Source organism: Anas acuta, chromosome 1, assembly GCF_963932015.1.
Source record: "Anas acuta chromosome 1, bAnaAcu1.1, whole genome shotgun sequence".
Lineage (NCBI taxonomy): Eukaryota > Metazoa > Chordata > Aves > Anseriformes > Anatidae > Anas > Anas acuta.
In genome coordinates, this window is record NC_088979.1 from 4,167,249 (window position 1) to 4,192,625 (window position 25,377).

The following is a 25,377-nucleotide window of genomic DNA, read 5'->3' on the forward strand; positions in this document are numbered from 1 at the left end:
TGGGTGAAGTGCCCTGCTCCATTTAAGCATTTTGCTTTAAATTCAACAGACTTTACTTGAGATTTATGTGTTAAATTTCATAATTGTTCTTTAAACAATTGAAACTATTCATGTAATAAGTTCTGTTTCATAATGGATATTAATAATCATTACAAACAAGGAAAGCCAAAGTAATACAGACTTCTGATCTACAGTTAGTATTATTGTTGTGAGCATGACCTTATTATTTTAATAAAACAGGAGGTTTAAATTCTAAATGTCTCAATCTCCCCTTAAAGAGAGACTGATTAAAAATGGGTAATAACAGCACTATTGTGTCACTGAATTTATGACCTGCTGATCCTACTGAAATATTTTAATTCTGCAGAAAGGCAGGCAGAGAAAGCGTAGATTTATGACACCTCTTTGACATAAATAAGTTGCAGGTGTGTTAATATGTGGAAAATACCATATTACCCAGAAAGGTTGTCATAAACATATTTGTTTGCTTAGAAAGAAAATAAAGACAGCGTATTTCTATAAATCTTAAATTGCTGTGTTGGTTGCTGGACTTTTCTGTTAGCAATGGAGGAGAAGGGTAAGTTAGAACATTAACAGAAACCTGGTAATACTTTGCTAACTTGCTGATGCAAGTGGGAGCAAGATGTTTTGCACTGCCAAACAGAGTTACGCCCTAATGCATTAATCAATCTGGCTAAGAGCAGCTTACGAACTGAGATGGAAAGTAGAGAAACTAATGTACAAAATCCTTATGTAAGGGGATGGTTATTTGGAGCTTTCCCCAGAAAGTGACTCCTCAACGCAGCTTTTCCCCAGGTGTGTTAAGGAAAGCAACTGCTTTCATTTTAGCCCTACAGATTAATAACCATATCTTGATTCCTGCTGAAGTAAGAGTGGCTTTCTGTAAGGACCTGATTTTGCTTGGTTATACACCAGTTACTGTGCCCTGACCAACCTCACCCTAATCTGACAGCCAACATGCATAATGTGAAGAGTTGGCCCAAGGCATTTCAGCACAGCAGGCAAAAGTGAATCGTGCTCGCATGAGGGTGAGAAACTGGGGTCGTGCAGCTCTTACCATGGGAGGGGAGAGGCTGAAAGAGGGGCGCATGGCATGAAAGATGGGGGAAGGAGGATGAAAAAAATATTTTTGATGTAGTTTTGGTGAGGCTGCTGTTGCAAGGGGCGCTGGATGGAGAGGGTGGTGGTTTATGGTGCTGTGCAGATCCCCTCACACAACCCTTTCTGCCCCCTAGCAGCTTGCTGCCTTAGGCAACCGCCTGCTTTGCCTGAGCCTACAGCCCATGGGGTTAATGCGTGTGACAATCTGGTAACTCTCACTTGTTTATCTTTCTCTGGATTTATCACCTTTAACGTCTTGCAAGCACGCAGCAGATTCCTGAGAGAAACAGCTGAAATAAAAACAGCCATGAGAACAAAAGTTATAAGACAAGCGTTGCTTCATTGAAACGTGGTCCCATTACCTGTGTATGTGATGGTGGAAGGCCTTTTCTGCCATAGATGCCAACCAGAGCGGCCTTTCCTAAGGACACATTGAATTTCAGATGCACTGGGTGGTCGATGAACACCTGAGATCTCCAAAAGATACCAGGAGGGATCTTCTGTGTGGCTCGTCTGCCAACATCGATTTCTCCAGAGTCTATAAAACTGTCGTCTGGAAAGAAACTACTGGGCTTTCCTGCCAAAACACAGGAACAAAAATCTCGGATTAGCCTTAGATCCTAGAAGTAATCCAACAGTACTGGTATCTCTGACACTGATCTTGAGAAACAGACTATTAGTGTCCCGAGGTCTTCGGAGTGCTTTGTGTGGCCAATCCTTACGATATGAGAGGAAAACTGGCAGGGTTATTCTTGGCTTCAGTAACTGTTTTGTTTGAAAACAGGAATATGGGAAGAGCAACCTGGAGAAAAATGACCCTTTGTTCAAAGCATAACATTAGAGCTTGTGTAATTACATTACATAAAAATAAATCGTCTTGCATTATAACACAAATGAAAATGAGTTCACTGATGGAGAAGAGACATCATTACATTAGCAGAGAGAAGGGAAGTAACAGTGAGGTAGGCACGTGTCACAGAATGGGATGGCAGTGTGGAGAAGAGCAGCATGAAGGGATGCCTGAGAGGGGAAAGGAAAATGTTTCTCTGTTAAATTAATGCTGGAAAGCAGTATCCATATTTCAAATTTGTTCATCAGTCCAGAAAAGGCTAAAGCTAAAAAGGACTGAGTAAAAAGATGATGGAAATCATACCCTGCACGTCAGTAATATCTACTAAGAAACTTGATAGGTTTTAATTAGGTTTCAATACAATCTGTGAAGTGTGTTAGGATTATCCATCTTCCTTTAGCAGCCAAACAAATGGAGGCATCTGTTTTCTGAAGCAACCACCAGACTGGGGAGCCTGAGCATGTGGATGGCAATCAGCACTCGTCGTAACATCTGAGGGAGTCAGCAGGGAGCTCAGCATCCCTGGAAAACAAGGCTGAGGAACTCCAGGTTAGGCACCCACACACTCACAGTTCTCAGAATTGGTGGCTGCTTCGAGAAAACCTCAACCCCACGGAAGCCCAGGGAGTATGGACAAAATGCACACTGAAATCCCCAAATGCTGTCTGGCCTTTGCCATAACCAGTGGCCACACAGCTTCACCTGCAGTGCAGAAAGAAGATGACAGCAACTGCTTAACAAACAGCCTTTAAGGACACTTGTACTTGAAGAAATTAAAAAAAAAAAAAAGAAAAAAGAAAAAGATTTTGGCTTTAGTAAGGAGAACATCGTATCACCATCAAGGTCGAATTATTAAATTTAGAAATCCAAATCGATTTGTTATCTCGGTGCCATTACACCTCAGTACTCTGTGTTTCACAGATCAAACAATTCTGATAAAATGAGAAGAAAACTTTCAGGAACATGCAGTATTTTGCAGGAAAATCAAATTATAAGAATTTTTCTTCCAGAACCTACATGTGGGAAACAGGATATATGAAATAAAAGTATCTTTTTCTACTTAAAATGAGTTAAAGTAAAATAGTCTTAGAATTTACTTGCCATATTGAAAAGGTGATTGGTAGAACAACCTCTCATTTTACTCTTTTAACATTTCCTTTAAAAATTAAACTTCTCCATATGTCATCCCAATGCAAACTCTCCAGGAGAGACAGAAGTAAACTGTTAGCTGTCTCTCCAAAATCCATCTATAAATTATATGCATATTGACCATTACCAAGAGGAGTATCTGACGACATTTCTTTGTAGACAGGAGATCTTTCCAATTTTCTATAAAACATTTTAGAAGAACTTTTGGTCCAAATAAGGCTAATCCCTGATTAGCTAATTCAAGTTTACAACTGCTGAAGTACATTGTTGGAGTGGGGCTTGATGGCATGTTTCATTTCTGTGCTGCCTTGTGGCTGAAGTTTTATGCATACCAGCACAGTCTCGAAAACAGTGGATGCCTGTTCATAGGAAAAAGCTACCGGTTATTTTATAACACTCTCATTTATCTTTGTTCATCAAATTCAAATAAATACGAGGGGGAAATCTGCTGACTTTTTATCCTTTTTTAGTCAAAGTGTATATTAATAGAGATAATCAGAAGCAGCTTAGGTAAATGGACATTCTTACCGAATTGTTTGTGCTAAAAGAGTACAGCTGGACAATGGAAATCAGCTAGCTTGATTCCAAAGGGGATTGCTTTATAAAAAGGATTGTTAATATTTATTTGGCATCCTAAAAATTACTTTTCACACTGTTGGGATTAAAGGAAACGGTTCCCATGTCTTCATGCAAAGTTTCTTATGCCATTCTTGTAGGGTGAAAAGATTCAGGTTTCTATTAAAAAGACCTAAAGACGTCACCTGTTGGGGCTCAGATGAAGGATTTATTTTTCTGATTGCTACCGACACGTTTTATAGATTCATAGAAATTCAGATGAAAATCTAAAGTATTTGATATGCGCCCTGATTGTTCATTAATAAAGACTGCACAGTGGAGTGAATCGGGGGAGGTGAGAATTTAATATGATGGATGGTGCTGTGCACGAGAGAGCCTGGAGAAATTGAGCACAGTGTGTATTCTGCCCGTACAGGCAGCAATTGCTCAAGCAAGAAAAACACTTGTGTGATTGAAAAAGACAATTTCACATAAATAATTGTTTGTACATGCAATTACAAAGCTTCTATCTCCTCTTGGTGGGTTGTTGTAAGGCTGAAAAGGCGACGTGAGCCGGGCTATGCTGTGCAGCCAGCAGCTGGAGGTACCCTGATGCAGAACGGCTCGCCACCAGGCTGAAGTCAATCCCAGGTTTAACCTACAGTAGGATCAGGCCCTACAAATTGGATTCTTCATAAAGAAAGTACAATAAGAAAGCAATTTCAGCTTCTAATCAGAAATTAGGTTTTAATCAGAATATTTGACTACTTAAAATTAACTTCAGGTCTGAATCCTTAATTGGGCTGTCAATTACTTTGCTCTTTCCATGCATTACCTTGAACTTTTTAGTTGCCGTAGCAACTCTTCCTAATTTATTTGGTTATCAAAATGAACCATTTCGTTTCGGCCCCTGCTGAATCTGCTGGTATTTTCGATACCAAGGTACCCTGACTCATCAAAACACTTAAGAACACACTCGTATTCCTCTGACTTCAATCACAGTTAATTACACGCTTAAATGTAAGCATGTGATTAAGTGCTTTGCTAAACAGGGATGGGCTTAAACACCCGTAAATGCTGTGCTAGAGCAAAGCCACAGATGAGAACTGGCAAGGTGTTGGTAATGATTCATTCTGATCAGCTGTATGACTATTCCAGACCGTTTCAGTGTGATCAGGAGCACTTTCAAATATGGTTTCATCTATTTTTTTTAAAAATAGATTCCAATCACATTAATTCTGATTGAGAACAGCAGCCACGCAACACTGCTAGCCCAGAGCTGGTTGCACAGTCGCTCGATGGGGAGAGAGCTGCATTGTAAGGCTGGATGTCATTAGTCCTGCAAGAAACATCTTGTCCTGGTGTGGTTTTCCTTAGTCAGGACAAGATATTCTCCTCTAAACCTACGGATTCCCAAACATCTGTGTGAAGCACAAACCTGAGGGGGCTTCTGATGAAACTCCTAGGGTAATTTCCAGATTTCTTTTTTTAAGCAGAGCTTTTTGGCAGCAATCAAAACTTCAATTGACAGCACTAAGCATGGCTGAAAAAGAAATCAAGTGGAGGTCTTTGATTTGGATGGCAGTCTTAGATAAATACTTTCGTTCGTTTTCATTTTGACTTTTAAAAGGAAGTGGACAGATCAAAACTACATGTTCCAAAACCAAAACATATGGCAAGTTAGAGGGGGAAAAAAAAAGGGTCTGTCGCAAGTATTTTTGAATACAACATATGATATCTGCAGCTTGCTCCACTGTCTAGTCAGGTTTGCTGAGAATAACTCTCTTGGTTGATTTTTCCTTGCAGAACGTTGATGTCAGCCGTCAGTTGCTAGTAAATACACTGTTTTAGGGAACACACATAATTAGGGCTTTTATTTGGACTGATAAAGGCAGATAAGCTCTTAACGAAAAAAAAAAAAAGACTAGAATTAATTTAAATTAAATAGATAAACATAAGCTCTCTGCCAAAGTCTAGGGAACTTTGGAAACTTTTGAATTCAATGAGTTGCCAGAACAGTAGCAAATCTCTAACTCCAAAACCTTCCTCCCCCAAAATAAGTACCAAAAAAAGCCAAAGACTTAAATTTGATGGGAATCTGTTAGCCTTGTATAAAGCAGCTCGACACACAAACAAAACAGCTTTCCGAGTATTTGAATTGCAGAAAAGCTTTCTGAATCTTTCAGCTCCTCATTCCTCCAAGTTTCGGGAGGGATAAAACACCTGCCCTTGCAGGGTTTACGGGTAATTTTGGCAGTGCTGCTTCCATACAGAGCACAGGAAGATGTCAAGCTGCTGGACTGACAAACCATCAGCTGCTTCCAATTTCAGTTAAATCTGCGAGCTGCCAGCACCACGACACTTTGAGGAGAGCAGGACTTCCATCTGGCCAGCTTAGCAAAGAGATGTCCAGCCAGGGAACACCAGTACCCACTGGTTCTTTGGTCCTCAAAACATTTGGCCCATGGTGGCAATGAATAGGCAAAACCAAATGTTTCTGTTGGATCCACTGCTCCAGGAATCGTTTAATTTTCAAGACGTTTTGTCTCCATGAAAATAGGCATTTGAGGCAGGGTTTTCATGATGGATATCTGTAGCCTTAGAGATAGGGTGCAGAGTTCCACCTTGAGAATGCTTGAGATGTGTGGTGGGGATTGTACACACTTTTATCGCATCAGTGAATATCAGAAGGGTATGAAACTCAGACACATAGGGAAACAAGACTGACGACGACTAGTTCTAGACGTGAAAGACTGGAGAAAGCACCTGACAATGGCAGCATTGAGGGTAATGGAACATGAGATTGGGTGGCTGGAGTTCAGAGGCAGACAGAAGACTCACGACATGGACACACACCGACCGTACCTTCACTGGTTCCTTTGCCTTTCCTGTCAGGTAACTCTAACCCTGTGCCCCCCGAAGGATATAAGGAGACGTCCGTTGGCACTGGCCAACTGCTGGCCGTGTCTTCCGTGATTTCATACATCTGCCCTTCCATCGGCTGCAGGTGCCAGTTTAGGCCAAACAGGTGCATGGCTGTGGTGAGCAATGAGAAAAGTCATCTTTTTCTGCCTGGGAGAGATTCAGAACTTGTAGCAGGGGAACTTCCTAAACCCTCAGTCCACTGGCTTATTGGTGGTCGTTGATTTAGGGCAAAAATGGGTTTTGTGTGGTTAGACAGCCCCTACTGATTCTACTGTGCCGATTCCCTAAGTTTTTTACCCCCACTAAGCCTTTAGCCCAATTTTAACTAGTTTTGGATCACCTCTACCAATCCACCCTGCTTCTTCCAGTGGAACCACACCTGATCCATTCTCACAGAGGGAATAACTGGGCACCATGTTTCAGAAAATTCCCAAAGCTGGGGTGACGATGTGGTGAACGTGAAAATACAAGGGGTATTATATATTTCTCAGCATACCAATAGATCCTAGGAAATTGCTCTTTGGTTTGCTTTGCTGTAGTCTATGCTTTGACTACACAATATGCTTTTGTGTAGGTTATTTTTTTTTTCTTTTTAACCCATCAATTAAACACACGCTCCTCTGACAGTTTTTCCTGAGTAAGACCAAGAAAATCTTAAGACAATTTTAGATCAGTCTTGAGCAGATCCCTTTGTGCTCAGCACCAGGAATGCAACATGACCACAAGTGAGCACTCCTCAGTACAATTTGGCTTCCCCTACCCAGACCAAAGATACATCCTGGAGGTTTGAACACCAGGAGCACCATCTACATTTGTGTGACACCAGGACATAGCTCTCTCTAGGTTTCTTGGCCACACAAAGTCATCCAGTGTGCACATGAATCTATCTCAAGCCATTACATAAAGACAGGTGAAGTTAAGGAACAAGACAGAATACTTAAAAAGTAAACACATGTATGTGGAGTATGGAAAATATTATGCTTACACAACTAATGCTTGCCCCTTGAAAATAGAAAGCAAAACAACGTGGCTTTCCGTATCAGTTCTTCCTTCCCCAACATAAACATTTCATATTCAATCAGGATCCAGTTTAGCTCCAGGCTCTCTGCAGCTAAATGATCTGATATTTGCTACACTTGGAATGACATTTCTTTTCTAAGGGAGTGCCTTGATATTTTACTCTACAATTTCTCCAAGAAACTGTGCAGTGGCACTAGAATCACAGCCATTTAGCATAAACAAAAAGAGTCAAAAGCAGCGTGGAAATAAGAGCATTTCCATTTTATATAGCTCTCATTTTGTTCACAAAGATACAGCTGAGCTTGGCAAACACTGTCAGGGACAAGTGGCTAGTTTATTTAAACCTGTGCATCAGGAACAATCTTTTCAAGATGATTGAAAAGTAATCTGAGTAGTTCTCCAAAAAATGGCATGTTTAGGCAATTTAGCAAAATCAGTGACTTTTTTCCACTTCAGTCTCAATTAGGTCATCTATCATTTACTAACATGAATAAACTTGTCTTTGCACTAACACAACATCACAAAACAAGGAGAGCAAACGTCTCGTTTTACCATGTAAACTGGGCCTGGGATTGTTAACAAAGTCTGGATCATTAGGAAAGAAAATACTCTCCTAAAACCCCCAAGCAGCAAGGGAAGTCTCCCAGGGAGCTGGCCACAGCCCAAATGTGTTTATCCAAGTACACGTACCCAGCAGGAATACTACCAGCACAACTGGTGGTGCACCCAGCACACTCCGGGCAGTGGCCAGCATTTGGATCTGAAGGGAGAATATTTGGCAGAGATACAGTGCAAGGGAAGAAATCAGACTAGGAGCAAGGAATTTGTATCAAGCATTTGGCATTGCTACGTTTGCATAGCATTTTTGTTCTTATATGGCCCTCATCCTCACCAGGCCGCCTGGACACGTGTTCACAGCCTTCAACCTCATAAAACCTCATCAGGTGGGAATCTGTTACTTCTCCTTCACAGAAAGCAAAAAGAGAAGTATATCGGATTAGAGGACTGACTCAGTTCACTTCTCTGGACTTTCAAAGTGTGTTAGTTCCCTTAGCTTACTCTGTGCTCACAGGTTCATGAGCCCTACAGGTGTTGCATGCACTCCTCCTCCAGCAGCTTTTGTGTAAGCCCAGTACCAGATGCTGCCTGAACACGCCGTCCAGACTGGACCCCTCCAGGGACCAGAGTGTTCCCCAGATGCTGCAGAGCTCTTAGCGTGTTCCCACGTTAACCACATGGGTGTTTGTAGTCAGAGGAGAATGAAACCTGACTTCTTCACTCCTCCAAACTCAGGCAGTCCTTGACTGCAAGCAGTCCAGATGCCTCTGCTGACCTAAGTGCTTAATTCCAACTCCATCTATCAGATGCCTTCAGATTACAATGACCTACACAAGCTCATACAGGCATCGCTGGCTCAGGCATGAATTGAGCCAATGGCTTTTCCACAAGACCATTTGACATGCTCCATCTTTTGGCTATCACAGCTTAAGTGCCTCCTGTCCTCAGCAGGAATTTGTTGCTTGTACATCTTTCTTTACTGCATGAAAATGAAGGTGAAGAAGTCAGCAGTGTTTTGGCTGCAGAGGGAAGGCTATGAGCATTTCCTCCAGGCATGCAAAAAGCATTAAAAACACTTGAGAGGAAATGTCTTAGGAAGAGAAAATCGTGCTTCAGTCAAAGGACAGAGCTCGCTGTCTGGAAGTGCTGTGACTTTTCTGCGTATTATCCATCTCCCTGAGCAAGTGAATCATGGTGCCAGGTCACCATTCATCCCTAAATGTTTGCAAAGTATCTTACAATGTCCCAGTCTAGAAAATAGGACAGAATTACAGGTAACATAGCTGCTGCCTGTGTTATCACACACAGATAAAAGTATCGTATCTATGTTATCAGACAGGCCTGCATTAACATGTCAACTTTTGTCTTTGGTTAATAGATTTTTCTGAAGCAAAAAGCTTCCCATGTACCTCAATCCCAACATCACACACACATGCCTTATGAGTTGTATGCACACCATGCATACAAAAGTGCAAAAATCTGAGAAACAGAGAGCTATTTGAACAGTATTTGCTTACTAAGTGGCTTTAAAAAAATCCAGAAAACAATGCAAAAGCTTACACTTCATGCTCCATTAAGACTTTCTAATTTGATGTTTCCAAACAATATAAAAACCTCTAAATATTCACAACCGTAAGACAAATAGCACATAATTTCTGCTGCAGGTGAGTAATAACCACAAAAGCCTTTCAGAAACTCGAACAAGAAGTCCAATTTGCTTTGGAAACACACCCTGGTGCTATGTGTGTTACTAGGAAATCACCCAGCTAAGTATTTATCATTGCTATCTACCAAATACCAGCAGTATCTGATTTGCAAGCTGATGAAAGATTCAGTCTTCTCCCCTAAGTGCCATACTCATGCTAAAAAGTCAAGCAGTAACAGCAGTGGATGCTTTGGCTCTCTAAATCTCAGTGGGACGTGTAAAACTGTTGATGCACACAGTTGCTTAAAGGTTTTAGGACGGCACAGATCAACCTTGTTCTGTGCTAAATTGATGCAAAGTTCTTTCGTGTGGGGAAAAAAAAAAAGACCATAATCAAGGAAAAACCCTGGAACTATGGATGAGAAACACAGTCGCATACTTTGAAGTGTTAATGTTCCTAAAAGCAAAGTAAGGCTGTAAAAATAGTTTGTGATTCCTGATGCTCTCAGTCTCCAGGTCAATTGAACCCACTGCTGACATTTTCTCTTTGGCTTTTTTTTTTTCTCTGCTCAGCTAGATATAAGATGTGGAAGTGCCTTCCTAAAAGCCCCCATGTCCTCCCTCTTCCTTCCCCACCATGACGCTCAGTAGATATTCAGATATTGAAGGCTCCCCCTGTATTAAAAGAGCACGCTGCAATTAACAATCATTAGAGCGTACCCTTTTGTAAAATACCATGTAGCTTTCACTGCCTGGGAAGCCTCCTGACATGCTCTTTGCAGAAGCTTTGGTTACATTCCCCATGGCTAATAAAACTCTTTTGTCTGCCTTCCCTTGAAATGGAAACAATACTTCGGGGAAACCCCGCGTGTGTGCTCTCTGGGCCGTTTCAGCACCAACAATTCGGATGATGTGGTAAAGGCATCTGGGACATCTGGCTCATTATGCTCGTGTTTTGACATCGAGCACGCTTGCACACTTTTAATGATGGCTGCACGCTAGCAAAAAGTGCCCCGAACTTTGCTGAATGGGAAACAGAGTTTTCTGTGGCAGAATAAAGTCCTCAGCCCTGCGGCGTCTCTCGCTGCCTTCTTGGTGGGCAAAAGAAGGGAGTCAAACTCCACGGTCCTTTTAGGGTTTGATGGCTCTGCTGAGCTCAGCAATTCAGCCACGGCAAGGTGATGGGGCTATTCATTTGCTGGACCCAGATTCGCTTGAGCAAAGCAAATTTACAAACAGCTTTAGCATGAGACGAGCTATTTAACCACCCAAATAAATCAAAGTTCACGCTGGTGGCACCAAGTACTCAGGATCATGAGTCTTCAGGCTTTAACACATTATTTGCTTCGGCATCACATTATTCCTACTCTGCAGCAGTTTGTGGAGGCCATAAGCAACATTAGCTGATGCTGTTAAGCCAAATAAAGAGGAAATTTATTTTCAAAGTTTGCTCTCAAGAAACCCAGGCTTTGGGGTGTCTCTGTATTATTGCCACTTGCTTATGACACAGCGAAAGCCTGAAGTCAAAACTTCTTACTCAGCAGAGAGCAGAACAAAGAAACTGGAAGAGCATTTTGGGTGAAAACAGACAAAGATAATAATTCACATGGTCAACAAAATGGACATTATTTGGGACGGGTTGATGGAGCGAAGGAGTTCGCCGAGAGAGGCAGATGATTGTGATAGATCACGGGGAGAAGAATAGACAAGACGTGCTTACTGAAGCATATGAGACCCCCAGAAACCACACCAGTCAGCAAAAAAAAAAACCTGAAAAACACACTGCTTGCCCTTTATTAGCTTGTTGCTTTGCCCAAAGCTGCACACTAAGTGTAATAAATAACCAAACCAATCAATTACGATGTTTGAAATTAAGGCTACGGCCGAAGCCACCAGCTGCTTCTGTAGTGTTTGCTAAATGCATTCTCACAGGCTCTGCTGCTGCCTCCTCTCCTGTCCTCCCCGAGCTATGTCCTGAAGTTACTGCTGCTGCCTTAGCGATTCCTCACCCAGCCGAAGCTCCTTGGGAAGCTAATGAATGAAGAAAATAGCAATTGTTTTACGGTCTTGCTCTGAATGGTGAAAAAAAAAGTTTCTCTGAATGGGAGCTCAACAAAAGCAAGGAGTGAATCAGCAGCAGCATGAGCGTGGTGCACAGCCTGGATTTACACGGAGCCCAGAGAGCGGTCAGGCGAGACAGAAAGTCTTTGGGGCTTCTAATCTGAAATAAAACAAGCCAGAGGAGTGCTGCTGGTAGGAAGAACGGTTTTCCAAAGTCCCCCAGTGCAGGACGGGGCAAAGAAAGTTGGAAAAGACGGTGTAAGAAGCACGGATGCCATAAAGAACAAGAATAAAAATGGAAAAGCAAAAGGAGGAGGGTGAGAAAAATACAGGTTGGAAACCAAGAAAAAGAGGGAAGATTCGGAGAGAGCAAAGGAAAGCAAAGAAAAAAAAAAAAAAGGAAAAACAGCTGGAGCTCAGTGAGTGGTTAAGAAGATATTTTAAACAGTTTGTTTCTTCGCTCCCCTCTCTTTTGTGGAATCAAGCATGAGATACGCAGTGCTTACACATCTCTCTTTAACCTCCAGGTTCAACAATCAGTCTTATAATAACACACTTTCTAAAATGAGACCTGAGTTACACTTTTTCTCCTAATTGAAAAAAAAAAAAAAAAAAAAAGCTGAATTCCTCCACTGAATTACTCAGGGCTAATTTTGACTCAAGTAAATGTATTGCTTTCACTCCTGTCTCTGGAATAAACTTGACTGTAATTATCTGGATAACTGTCTCTCTACACTGAAATTATATGATTTCTGTAGAAGTGGGAGAATTGACTGTTGCAGAATTAATCATATTTTTGTGACATTCAATGTTATGAAAAGGAGCCTTTCAGCATGAAATAATCACTGGTTTGTCAATCTTCAATAAATCAAGGAAGAGGCACGCAAGATTAAGGAGAATGGAAGCGGCAAAACAAACATTAGAGAAAGAAAACAACCAGTTTGTTTTTCTCTTACGTTGCTGTTTCTGTTTCCGTGCTGTACAATGTTTCCATGGCCTGGTGTGGCAGGCCATGCCAACAGGGCAGGAACAAGGACCAAAGTGGCTCCTGTGGCCCTTCTGGTGTCAAAAGGGGGTAAGAAAAGCCAGACTGGATGTGGTGTATCATACCTGATCTCCTTGCTTGTAGGGCCAAGTCAGGCCCCACGTGGGGTTCATCTACAGGCCTGGGGCTCTGACGCTGCAGGAATTTAATGTCCAAGTACTAAACAAGCTCTCAGCCTTGGAATTGAAGTTCAGTATCCTGACTGCAGACCCCAGTGGTCCGTAATATCATGAATTCACACCTTTTCCCCGTAAATACCTGGTCACTGAGCCAGATGCTGCGGGACAAAGAGACAGAGGCTCTTGCATGGACTTTTGCAGTTACCTTGGGACCTTTGCACAGCTCTCTGCGACATTACCAGCATCTGGAGTTATTTCCTACGGCTAAATGCCCTCCTTTCACAGCTTAAAGCACTTATTTATGGAATGGAAAACCCGACTTCAGAAATCACCCCCTGCCCAGATGAAGGTGAACCTGCCCACCATGTGGGAGCAGAGATCCCCGCACACAGCCCAGCTGAACCCAGGCCTGGAAATGCAAAATTAAGAGGCCTCAAAGAACAGAGCCCCAAGGACAGATCAAATTGTGTGTTGTTGAAGCGAAGACACAGCCTGTGGCTGGGAGGTCCCACGCCTCTGCTTCCTGCCCTGTTGGTTTATTTGTCACAGGGCAATCATTTAGAAAAATAAAACCAAACGAGACAAAGGGGGATGTTTAGGGTAATGCCCTTTATTGTAAGCTCCCTGGCTGGCTCCTTCCTTGATCGCTTGGTGATCCAGCTCCAGTGAGAAAAAAAGGTTTCCAAACCTTCATCGGCTGGGGATAGAGACACTGTTAGGCCAGGCTGCAAATTCTTCATGCTGAGGAATGGAGAACCCTTACTGCCCGTCCCTGGCTGAAGGGAGCAGAATGAAGGATTTAGGTGCTAAACAGAGAGGTAATTGTCTCTTTTTTTTATATTGCTTGGCCATTCCTCTACATTCTGAGCTCAAACCATGAAAGCACCAGAAGGAAACCTGGGTGTCCTCCTTCCCCCAGCCAGAATCACCACCTGCAAAGAAGGAATTCAAACGACTGAGAGCTTCCTACCTCTTAAAATGCTGCCACCAGAGTAGGGCCTACCTCTCAGGGAAACAAAGCATGGTGTTAATCACCTAAATTCCTGGCTGCAAAGGCATTCACTTGCTTTGATTTGACACACACCATTTATTCTCTGACCCCTCCTCACTGAAGAGCTGTATCAAAGATTTCCAAGACAGAAGCAGATGGTCTACCAAATAGTATTAGTCGCTTCTTAGGAGAACACTTTATATTTTAATTTAGTCCTCAATTGCTCTTAATAGGGAAGGAAAAAAAGCTTCCAGCTGAAGCATCACATTTCTTTGAAACCTTCAAGGAAGTGACTAGGAGGAAGACATGTTATAAAATGAAGCAGTTAAACTCAATGTTTGTTCGATGCAAAGAGTCAGCACTTCCTATTCAATGTCTTCCTAATTACCCCTGGGGATCAAAGACTTTCAAGTGATTGCCTGTCCATTCAGACTGCTAATAGATGATCGCTGGCCCCTCCAGTGCTCTAGTAGCTTGCTGGATGCTTCTCATCTCCTACAGGGAAGAAAACTGCAATTTTAAATGCTTAGCATATTTTTATAGGGTATTTTTAGGAGGATTTTTTAAAGTGTCAACCTATAGGAAAAAAAAAATGACATAAAGGTGTTGTGGCTTATCCGAGGTGCTGCCTGCTTAAATACAACCTGTAATTTCCTTCACCATTGTGAAAGCAGAATAAGAAGTTGAAGGATGGATCTCAGCAACATTTTGCTGCTATTAGGCAGCTTACTGCACCAAAGCAGCTTATTCCAGCCCTCACCGCTCTAGTAAATTTGGTGTTAGACGTGCTCAGCCCTTTCTCACTAAAATAATATTTTCCCTTCTAGATACCCTTTCTGGCAGAGCCCATATTACTATAAATATTACTGAGACATTTCTTCGCGATCAAAGTCAATTATAAGATGGTCCCACTGTACCTCTAAATGGAGTTTTAATTTGTGTATATAATATTAGAAATAATGGTTTTCCCATTGGGCTACTCACTTCAATTAGAGAAATGAGGACAGGCAGCCCTACCAGAGGGCCTCCTGCCTTGCTTTGCAAGTACTGAAATTCTGGGCTAGCCTGTTGTGGACAGTATAATTTTACAAACACCATTTCATTACGCGCTTATAAACCATGAGACCCTGTTTAAAAGGGTGTAATTTACGTAGGTAAATCGACAACCTCTCCCATGCTTCCTTCCTTATTAGCTCTGCCAGATATTGTGAGAAAACCTGCTTTTCCAAATTAATATATTAGGTTGCTTAAAGTCCAAAAAGTATAGTTTTGTGGCTTCAAAATCGCAATCTGTCACCTGCACCCCAGCATATGAGGTGGGATGAGAGGTTACATTTAGTATCCCAGCTTAGGGGCTGAGATCGAAGCATTTGTGTAGAGTTTGATGAGTGAATGGATCTGTCAGGTAGCTTGTCGGCTCATCAATCCTCCTGAATTTTATTCTGAAGATGAGTCAAATGAGTTGAGAGTGCTGCTTATGGTTTAATCCTAAAATCAGCTGAAAACTGCATTAGTCACCGTGCAGGTTGAAATAGCGCTGGAGCCCCCGTTGGGCTGTGCTAGGTGATGTAAGGAAAATGAACAACACGACAGTCTCTGAATCCCTCGATACCCAAAGCAGAGGTTTAACGTAAGCTGTACTTAGCTTGAGTGAATCCAGTGACTTCAAGAGTGTGATGGAGGTGCTTTAAATGAAGCACAAATTTACACATTTTGTAGATCGAGGCAGAGAGTGCTCATGAGCATCATCAAACCTGAGCCCTAAAGCTGAATCTGGTTGGCTTGGTGGCTTTTTGAAGAGATCTGAAAAAAAATTATCTGCACATGTATTGAGGGGTATCTTCTTGTTTTAACTGCTTTGGCCATGACAAATACGTGGGTATGTTTAAAGCAGGCTAACAAGCTTTTAATTTAGTTTCTAATTTTCTTTACATGAACTTGAAAAAGAAGCAGATTGTTCCAACAGTTCATTTGGAGAGGGATTTTTTTTTTCTCCTGTACAAAAGCTCAGCAAATGGATACAAATGTACAGTCTGAGAAAGCTGATAAAGTGGGTGACACAGCACAATTAATGACACTAGATTTTTTTATTTATTTTTTTTCTGCCCAGACACCATGGGCAAAACCCAGCCCAGTACTTTGAGGTACTATAAATCTAAGTGAATGGTTCAGATCAGTGTGAAAAGCTCTCTCAGTAACGAAACTTAACGCAACCCGATGATTTGTTCCCTTGGACTTCGAACTAAATCCAGCACATAGATTAAGGCAAGTGCTGGCAAATGCAACCCACAGTGCTCTCTTAAAAGGCCCACAGCCATCTTTATATTTAATTACACCTAAAAAAAGCATTTACTAAAGAAACTCAAAGTTTGCCAAGTCAAGCGCTCTGAAGTGCGCGAAGAACAGAATTAAGATTGCGTGTGTGATTTTAGATCAGCTCCTGGATGCATATGTACCCTGTAATAGCCTTTAATTCTCTCATCACAGGCTATTTCTTTTTTCCACTGGCCCAGTGCTGAGCAGAACAATTGCACAGAGATTGCCACTCAACCCTGGCAACTCCGGCATTGTAGCACGTTCAATTGCTTTCTAGGGATGCCATATGTGCAGCCTGGTTGGTAGCAGTAGGAGGGGGTTGGAAAGGGGAAAGAATACACTCAGTGCAGACAATTTTGCTACAGTACTCTAAATAGGTCCCTCCTGAGCATGTGTGAACTCAGATTTTCTAGTTTTATGGCAGCCAACTCTGTGCAGACCAGGAATGTGATAAAGCACACACTATTGTTTGTTCTGTCTAATAGAAGGAGCTGTCACCATTCGCTGCTACCTCTACTCTTCTGCGATAAGAACATGGAATAACTGGAGGTCCAAGGGCAAAATTTTGTGTAATTCGATGACTGTGTTGGCAGTGGAGGTCCAGAACCTGTCTTCCATAAGTCTGTTTAGGATCTGTTTGCTTGTGATCACTTTGGCCATGTTCATTTCGCTTCATCCTTAAACACAAGGGTACCAACGTGCTTGGTCAGGGACATTGTTCTCTGCCTTGACCCTTCGTCCTCAAAACTACATTGATACTAGAGAATTAAACACTACCAAGAAATATCGCCAAGAAGGAACTTGGAAGTCCATAGAATTAATTTGTTAGAATGCACTCTGCCATGAATTTGGTTCTGCTCAGCCAGCACCTGAATTCCTGTGCAGAGGAATCCTAGCTAGGAAGGAGCAGAAATCGTTCTCTATAGATCTCTTTGGCTGAGACCATCCACGAGAGGTCGGGAGAACAGAAATGGACCCAGTCTGGAGCAGCTGGATGCCTGGAATGGTCCCACATACACTTATTTCACAGCCTGGAGTAGACTATGCCCCATTTTGGCTGGAGAAGGTGCACTAATATAAATAAACTGCTGCTGACCACTGGAATTAATACCACTTGGAATATCATTATGCTTAGATGGACTGTTTTTGTGTTTTTCTTCCACCAAAAGCCCTAGAAAGACCATTTGATGTTTGATTTCATTATATTTTTTACCGTAACTGAAAGAAATTCTGCTCCACTGATCATCGAATTAGAGCTCCTTTCTAAGTACACAGTGTAAGCATAGCCATCCTCTCTGCTAACTGCCTTGTTCTGCTTTGCTTTTTAAAGAATCTCTTTACACAAGGAAGCGATGGTACGGTTGTACCAGGCAAGCAAGGTGCGATGCTGCTGCTGTGCTATGTGCTACCGTATCTGATAACAGCAAACATATGCTGTTCTCATCATCGTCCTAGGCAAAAGCTTCTGACTGCAGTGAGGACAGGAATTTAAGGTATGACAAAATGAAATAAAGAGGAAGGCAAGAAAGGCCGGTGATGGTGGGAGAGTTTATCAGATTTTCATCTAAACAGGGCTTCAGCAACCTCTACCTACCTATTTATTGAGCACTAGAATCTGGTATCTCAAAGCGAACTGTGCAAGTGGCCCTTTCGGAGCTTTTAAGTTTCAGCAGAAGCAGTGATGTTGAAATCTTGTCAGAGAGGCCATGAACGGGTTGGACATCTTGTTCTGTATGTTAGAGGTCATCTCGTATGTTATCTAGGTGATATACTTAACTGCAACACTTCACTTAGCACTGTAAAGACGTGTACCTACCACATATCTCAGCTTTTTACTGTTTTTACTACAGGTAAAAACAAACCACGGAGAATGCCTCGCTGCACACATCCGATAGAAATGGATGACCTGGCTGCAGATAAGGGTTCAAAGCAACCTTCCAATTTATGTTAGAAAAGGTTGGGAGAGAAACACTGAAGTATAACTCAGAAATGCTTTTCACTGCCACTGGCATCCCTAACTGAGCTTCCTCTTCTGTCTAGTTACCCACACTAACGTGGTATTTAAAAAAAATGAAGGAAAGCCCATTACTGGAAACGTTTCTTTCTTTCTCTCTCCACTTAACTGCAATTAAATTACGTTATTTCACACTAATTAGTATGAAATAAAAACACAGACTTGAGGAGAACTCCTTCCAGTAGATATTAAGATCTGTAAAATTGATTTCTTTTCAGTGTCTGTGTGCAAAGGTCAATCTAAGCCGTGAAATGAAGATTATAGCAGCACATCTGTGCCACTGCCATAAAGGCAAGGTCAGCACTTTCAGTGTCAGCACGCTGTTATTTTCTTTTCTGGGGGCTTATGGCAACTATAAAAACTCACTAAAAGCAACTGATAAAAGCTTACAAAAGCTGAGAGCTCGTATCTTGCCATTTACTAAAAAGAGGGGGAAATTAAACTCATCCCTCCTTGCATTAAACATTCTTAAATTTAAGAAGGGATCAGGCAGCTGAAGGGCTAACTGCGGTGTTACGTGACTGATGCCTGGTTTTGTGATGCATCGATGCAAACCTCAGGATCAGACGGAGCCCTCTGGGTATACAGCCTCGGTCCCCTTTCGACCGGTTCCAGACTCAATCATTTTGGTGGTCTGCTTCTAAAAGGAAGCCGTTCTCCCCGAGATCCCACAGTGATGAAAGAGGACCCGACTTTGACAAACGGACCTCTTCATTCAGTGTCAAAATAAAACAATAAGCAGAAATAAAAAAGTAATATATAAGAAAAAAAAAACACACACACAGAACAACAGGGAACCAGGGAGCAATCTATATAAATCTAAGGCCATACAGGAAGTTGATAAAGGACATGAAGAAAAAAAACATCCATGGCCTGAAAGAAGAAAGAACAATAGAACGTTTTTTAAGCGTATTGAAACCCAGTAAACTAAGCAACAATTTAGCTATTTACTTGATGGAGATGGGGAAATTGTTAATAATGTTTTAATAAAGGCTAAAATGTTCAGTAAGTATTTTTGTTCTGGTTTTTGAAAATAACTGGGATAATGCAATTATTTCACAGGAAATAACTTTTTTTCTTTTTTTTTCCAGTCCATTAATAACCGAGAATTATATTAAACTACATCTATTCAAGGACAAACATTTTTAAATCTGCAGGCTCATTTAACATGTACCCAGTAAATGAGACGAGCTAGCAGAGGAGGAATCTGACTCACTGATTAATACTGAACCAGCTACCGAGAGATTAGAACAGGGTTAATGCTGTGCAAATATTTAAGAAGGGAAAAGAAGATGCAAGTCACTTACACTGGGTAGCCTGACATCTATTACAGACAAAATAATGGAAAACATAACACCGAATTCATCCGAGGAAGAATAACGAAAGTGAATGTGTGGGAACTCAGGCCAATTATATTGCTTTTCTGAAAAATAGATCTTAAGAAACACTTACTCATATTTTGACACAATTACAGTTTTGTAAAGCATTTGATTTAATGCGGGATGACTTTCAGACTAAAGAAACAAGCACTTTCCAACAGCAAAAAGTAATATGCAAGTAGCATAGAAAGAAGGAATGTTTTCTGTAATGGGCTTTCTTTCAGTGTTTTTAATTACCAGACATTTGTGTGGGTAACAAGTCATGAGAGTAAGCTCAGTTAGGGATGGCAGTGACAGAGGAATATTCCTCAGCTGTCTATAAGTGCTAGAAAATCATCATGATTGGCGAGAAAAACATGAAATGTTAAAATTTCTAGTGAAATTTACCAATTAATAGCTGGCCTGAATAAAAGCCCAGTGTTATTTTCACAGCCCAAAAGAGCAAATGGGATCCTTGCACGGTGAGGCTGGGAAACAACGATCTGAAGTAGATATGTGATTTGTCTGTGTTAAAATGGTGGGTTAAGGAGCTGGAGTTTACCAGCCTGCGGTGTCCTAAGAGGTCAGACTACATGACTGAATGGCATTTATGGCTTTTAACACTACCAATTACGAAAAAATGTTAAAGGAAAATTAAGGGAATCTTCCTACTTCTTCTCACTTCCAATAAACACCGAACCAGTTTGTAAAAGATGCAGTACTTGAACATGCTCTATATCAGGGGAGACTCTGGAGGAGTGCTAACTGCTTTGCAAAGCAGAAATTCTGCTGCTGAGCTTCAGAATGTGTTGCCATCCAATGCCACCTACATTTTAATAGTTCTTATTTTTATACCTATCCCACTTGGCACACTGGGCAGCTCTAGTAAAATTAGCGTGTTTATATTACGTTCTACTATCCTTTTCCAGTAATATTTTCTGGCAGCATCTCTCAATAGTGTTTGCACCATTGCATATTTCTCCTATCTCAACATTTTTAATGTCAGCTTGCAGATCTTATCTAGGTTGAAACAGTGAATGTTCTTTAATGGAGTTTCTATGGTAAGTTTTTTACCACCCACCTGAATGAATTGATCTTCACAAGCACAGCTTTAAAGTAGGATCTTGTACCTTTATAACCCATATTTTAAAACTGTAGTTAAATCTCTTGTACTTCCTTTCCTCTGAACTTTAAAGCTGACAGTGGCTGCTATCCAAAGACCCAGAGCAGAATCCAAACCAAAAAAAGATGCACACGGTCCTCCAATAACACAAACAGCTTTTCCTGACTTTGCAGATGATGGAAAACAAGATGGGAGTTATAATTAATACCACCATGCACCTAAAGCTGCAATGAAAGACACCAAAACGGAGTCTGAAATCGTGCATTTAAAGACGAGCTGAAAGCTGCCCTTGACAGCATCTCTCCAAGTGGCTGAGACTCATCTCATGTCTTAGCTTACCCGAGATAATTTGGAGCTCATCACCAGAACAGGCAGTGGGATCATTCAGAACTGGATGGAAGGTCAGCACCTCTCTTGAAGTATTTTGTCTTTAACCATATCAATCTTCACAGTCAGGAATACATAAAAATACAGAGAGACTTTTCTAGGCATGGTCCAACTCCTGTTGCAGACACCAGGATCAATGCCCTCGACTGACTGCATCTGAACCAGTGCTAAAGTAAATGGAGTTGCTCCAGGTTAAGAAGAGCACGTTCAAGAGAAGAATAAGGCCCACATTTCCCGAATGTCACTGTGTATAAGGAGTTAAAAAAGGTTTCTATGACTGCATCAATGAGACATGATCAGATGGTATGTTAATCTCGTTCAAAATGGAAAACTGGAGAAAAAGAGCTAGATGTCATTTAAATTGTAAGACTCTTAGTGAGGGGCTGGCACTAAGCATGCTCGTATGCATTTGGCACAGCCAAAGTCAGCTTTAACCTAAAAAAAAAAAAAAAAAAAGCCACAAATTCAGGCACTACTAGATAACATGAAAATTACAGTGCTCGGTTGTGATGACGGTCCCTCTCAACCGGTATCCTGAGATGTTGAGTCTTACAAACATCTACTGTACATAAAATATATTGCTGATGGTACCACAGCACTTCTCAAAATGGATTTCACAGTTTTTGTAGATGAAGGGTGAAATGAAGAAAATGAGACCTGAAGTTACCAAGTGTGCAGAAGCTTGTGGAATATGTGAAAGAACCAAAAAAGGACCTGGAAGCTCTTCTTTTGGTGGCAGATTGACTTCATAGTGTAAAGGCTTTGCTAGAACAGATTGTTGAACTACCATTTCTGCATTTTATTTAAGATAAGATGGAAGTGGAAAACACTGAAAAATCCCTGTGAATTAAAAGAACAAATGGCAACAGTAGCAAAACAGAACTTAATCTGGGATCAGAAAAGAAATCTGAAAGCAGAAAATGAAAGAAACTTGTTGGTACGGTAATAAAATGCTTTATATTTTAAGTTGAATAAAAAACCTTACTATCAAGGCATACAAATAGAATAAATATAGCCCAATTTTAAGAATTAAGCAATAGCAACTTTTCCTACTGATCTCAAGTGGCATGTGAACACCACAGTAATTGCTATGTTACACATCCACAGCTAACCAGTTAGCTAAGAGCTTTGGAGAGCTGCTTTAAATTGGGTTTACTACATATCATCAAAGGATCAGAGAGAAACTCAGCTGAAGTTAGCTTTCAGGGTGATCTTCAGACAACGAAAGGAAAGGCACTTTATAAACACATCATAGCTCTAGCACCGTTTTACTGTCAAAGCATTTTGCCTATAGCAAGCAACGCTGTTCTTGAAGGGAAGCTGCGTCTGTACGGAGTTCAGACGAGAGGAGACCTGACTCCAATCAAGCAAATGGCTGTTTTGGCTTCATAATGTGTTTTCCAGCCCTAACTTTAATTTAAATCAAATGTCCATCTTTCTTGCTGTTCATGCAATGCAACCGCAACACATGCTTAAGTATAGGAAAATTGCAAGTGCCTAACTACATCAAATCGTGCTCCCATCTCGTCTGGAATGTACATCAGGCAGAGGATAATACCTTCTGTTTCAGAAGAAAGAAACTATTCTCCATCACTAATTCATTTAGAAACTGTTCCGCGGATCTAGCCAAACAGCTGCTGGGCATGGAGATCCGGACAATCAAACAGGTCTTTTCTATTTCTGAACTCAGAAATCTTCCTCCCAAGCAAAGCAGAAATGTCAGAGACTCCTTACAGAGCTGTGTTATCAGGCCTGGCATCTACCAGGTACAGAAAGTGCAGACAAAGTATTCAGATAGCAACACACCTCATGGTATTATCTCTGTCTCTAAATTGTCCCTCCAAGGCAGAGCTCCGTACCATACAGACGCCTTCCCATCCCAGCAAAAGCCAGGAATTTTTTCCTCGTTTGAATGTCGATAGAAGGGACAAATCCTAAAATGGACGATTTAATTTTAAAGCGATGTCTCTTCCCGACCTCCTGGAACAGCAAATTTGCAGGTCAGTTACAAGCTGCTTAAAGAGGCCTTTCATTTCAGTGGCTCCAGCGGGGCCGTCCCTGCCGTTTTAATGTTACAGCCCCGACCTGCCACTGCTTTTCTCTTTGCTGTTCTCACCCCACGAGGCAAGTGACTGTAGAGCTCCTGGGATTTGCAGAAACTGTGTGTGCACCAAACCTCAACGCGTATTGTTGCTGCTGCCGTAGCGTGTGTCTCTGAATATTTGAAAAGGTGGCAACAAGTCAATCAAAAAGTGCTTAATTCAAATGAAAACCCGCTTCTGGTGCTTAATACATTCTGTTATATTTTGTTTGTCATTATCTTTCAAGACCAGTGACTCAGACCTGCAAAAGCTTCAAGCTTGATCACCACATTGACACGATACCAGCCGCTCAGCTTCCAGGGACTTCTGTTTATGCCTTCTCTCCTCTTTGAAAAAGCCCAGCAAGATTAGTGAACCTCAGACTATTAAAAATATATATTTCTAAGTAAAAACGCACATGGAAAATAAGGAGGTGATTGGTTGCATCCAGCCCCTCCAGCACACATCCAGAGGGACCTGGACAGACTCAAGAGGTGGGGCTGTGTGAACCTGATGAAGTTCAAAAGGCCAAGTTCAAGGTCCTGCCCAAATCCCAGGGCCCAAATCCGGGCTGGGCAGAGAATGGCTGGAGAGCAGCCCTGAGGAGAGGGACCTGGGGGTGGTTTGGGGTGAGAAGCTGGACACTGCTGTGGGGCCAGGCTGAGAGAGCTGGGGGTGGTGGGCCTGGGGAAGGGAAGGCCCCGGGGAGACCTTACAGAGGCATTCCAGTACCTAAATGGGGCCTAGAGGAAAGCTGGGGAGGGACTCTTGTTCAGGGCTGGGGGGACAGGACGAGAGGCACCGGCTGGAGCCTGGCAGAGGGGAGGCTTTGGGGAAGCCTTGGGAAGAAATTCTGCCCTCTGAGGGCGCTGAGGGCCTGGCCCAGGCTGCCCAGAGGAGCTGGGGGTGCCCCAGCCCTGGCAGTGCCCAAGGCCAGGCTGGGGGGGACTGGGGGCAGCCTGGACTCAGGGGACATGTCCCTGCCCATGGCAAGGGGTGGAATTAGGGGGGCTTTAAGGTCCCTTCCAACCCAAGCCTTTTTATGATTCTATGTAAAAGTCTTAAAAAAATAGAAACTCTGGCTTTCAGCCTTAAACAAACGATTTAGCAAGTGTTTCAGATGAATTTAAAAGATGAACTGTCTTCAGCAAAGAAACTGAGAAACAACCAAATGCCTCGTTGTTTACATGCAGCTCTGCCTGCCTCAGATGGCCACCCATGACACTTGTGCCTGAGCATCTGTCACACAAAAAGGATTGGCGAGAGCAGAATTCTGGAAGTCCCTAGCACCGTTCCCTTGTATAGATAGGTAAGGACTTCAATGGGTGATTTTTAATATTTATACAGAGGATTGTGATATGTATGATTAATCTGAAGTATTTCCATGAACTGATCAGTGTATAAAGAAAAAAAAAAAGAGGAAAATCTATACCACTGCCATGGGACCAGAGAGGGGCTGGGGGCTCCTCCTTGGGGATCTCCAGCAGCTGCCTGGATGTCGGGCTGGGCCCCCTGCTCGGGGTGGCCCTGCTGGAGCAGGGCTGGCACCACAGGGACCCGCAGCTGCCCAACACCACCAGCCACTCCATGATCCTGGGATCCTGTGACCTGACCCAAAGTCCATGCAGTTGAATGGAAGTGTCCCCAGTGACCTCAGTTTGCTTTTCAGGATGAAAATGGTCATTGGCAAGTAATGTTCCTAACATTGATAGGGTGTTATATAGGTTAGCCCTTCCTGCTTGTGATCAGTTGTACCTTACCACTCAGATGGTCCCTGGGGCATCAAAAAGAGCAAGATACTGCTTAATTGAGAAAAGGTATTTGTAAGAAAATGCAACTAAGCAAAAACAGGGGGAAAAAATACTGTAGGAAAAACAACCACTTGTTTTGCAAACAGACCAGGTTATTTAAAGAATGAATCAGTTCAGTAAATAACTGTGTAGTTTTTATCTGAATGCAAAACATCTAAGCTTAACTTAGTGAAAGCACAAACATTTTGACTCCCTGATTCTTTTTTTTTCCTTTTGGGCTAGGTGATACAATTCTCATCTGCAACTT

The 25,377-nt window shown here is 42.0% G+C and overlaps 1 protein-coding gene across 15 annotated transcripts in view; it reads right to left on the reverse strand.

Moving 5' to 3' along the window:
- Nucleotides 1-25,377, reverse strand: part of TENM4 (teneurin transmembrane protein 4) — a 1,646,934-nt gene that overhangs the window by 174,589 nt on the left and 1,446,968 nt on the right. For 14 of the 15 annotated variants that reach the window (XM_068654787.1, XM_068655360.1, XM_068655430.1 and 11 more), the window contains 2 exons: nucleotides 6,542-6,712; nucleotides 1,485-1,699 (listed from right to left, as the gene is read on the reverse strand). In XM_068654787.1, coding sequence (XP_068510888.1) covers nucleotides 1,485-1,699; nucleotides 6,542-6,712 — 386 coding nt within the window. The remainder of the gene's footprint in view (nucleotides 1-1,484; nucleotides 1,700-6,541; nucleotides 6,713-25,377) is intronic. The other variant, XM_068655584.1, reaches the window with a different exon arrangement.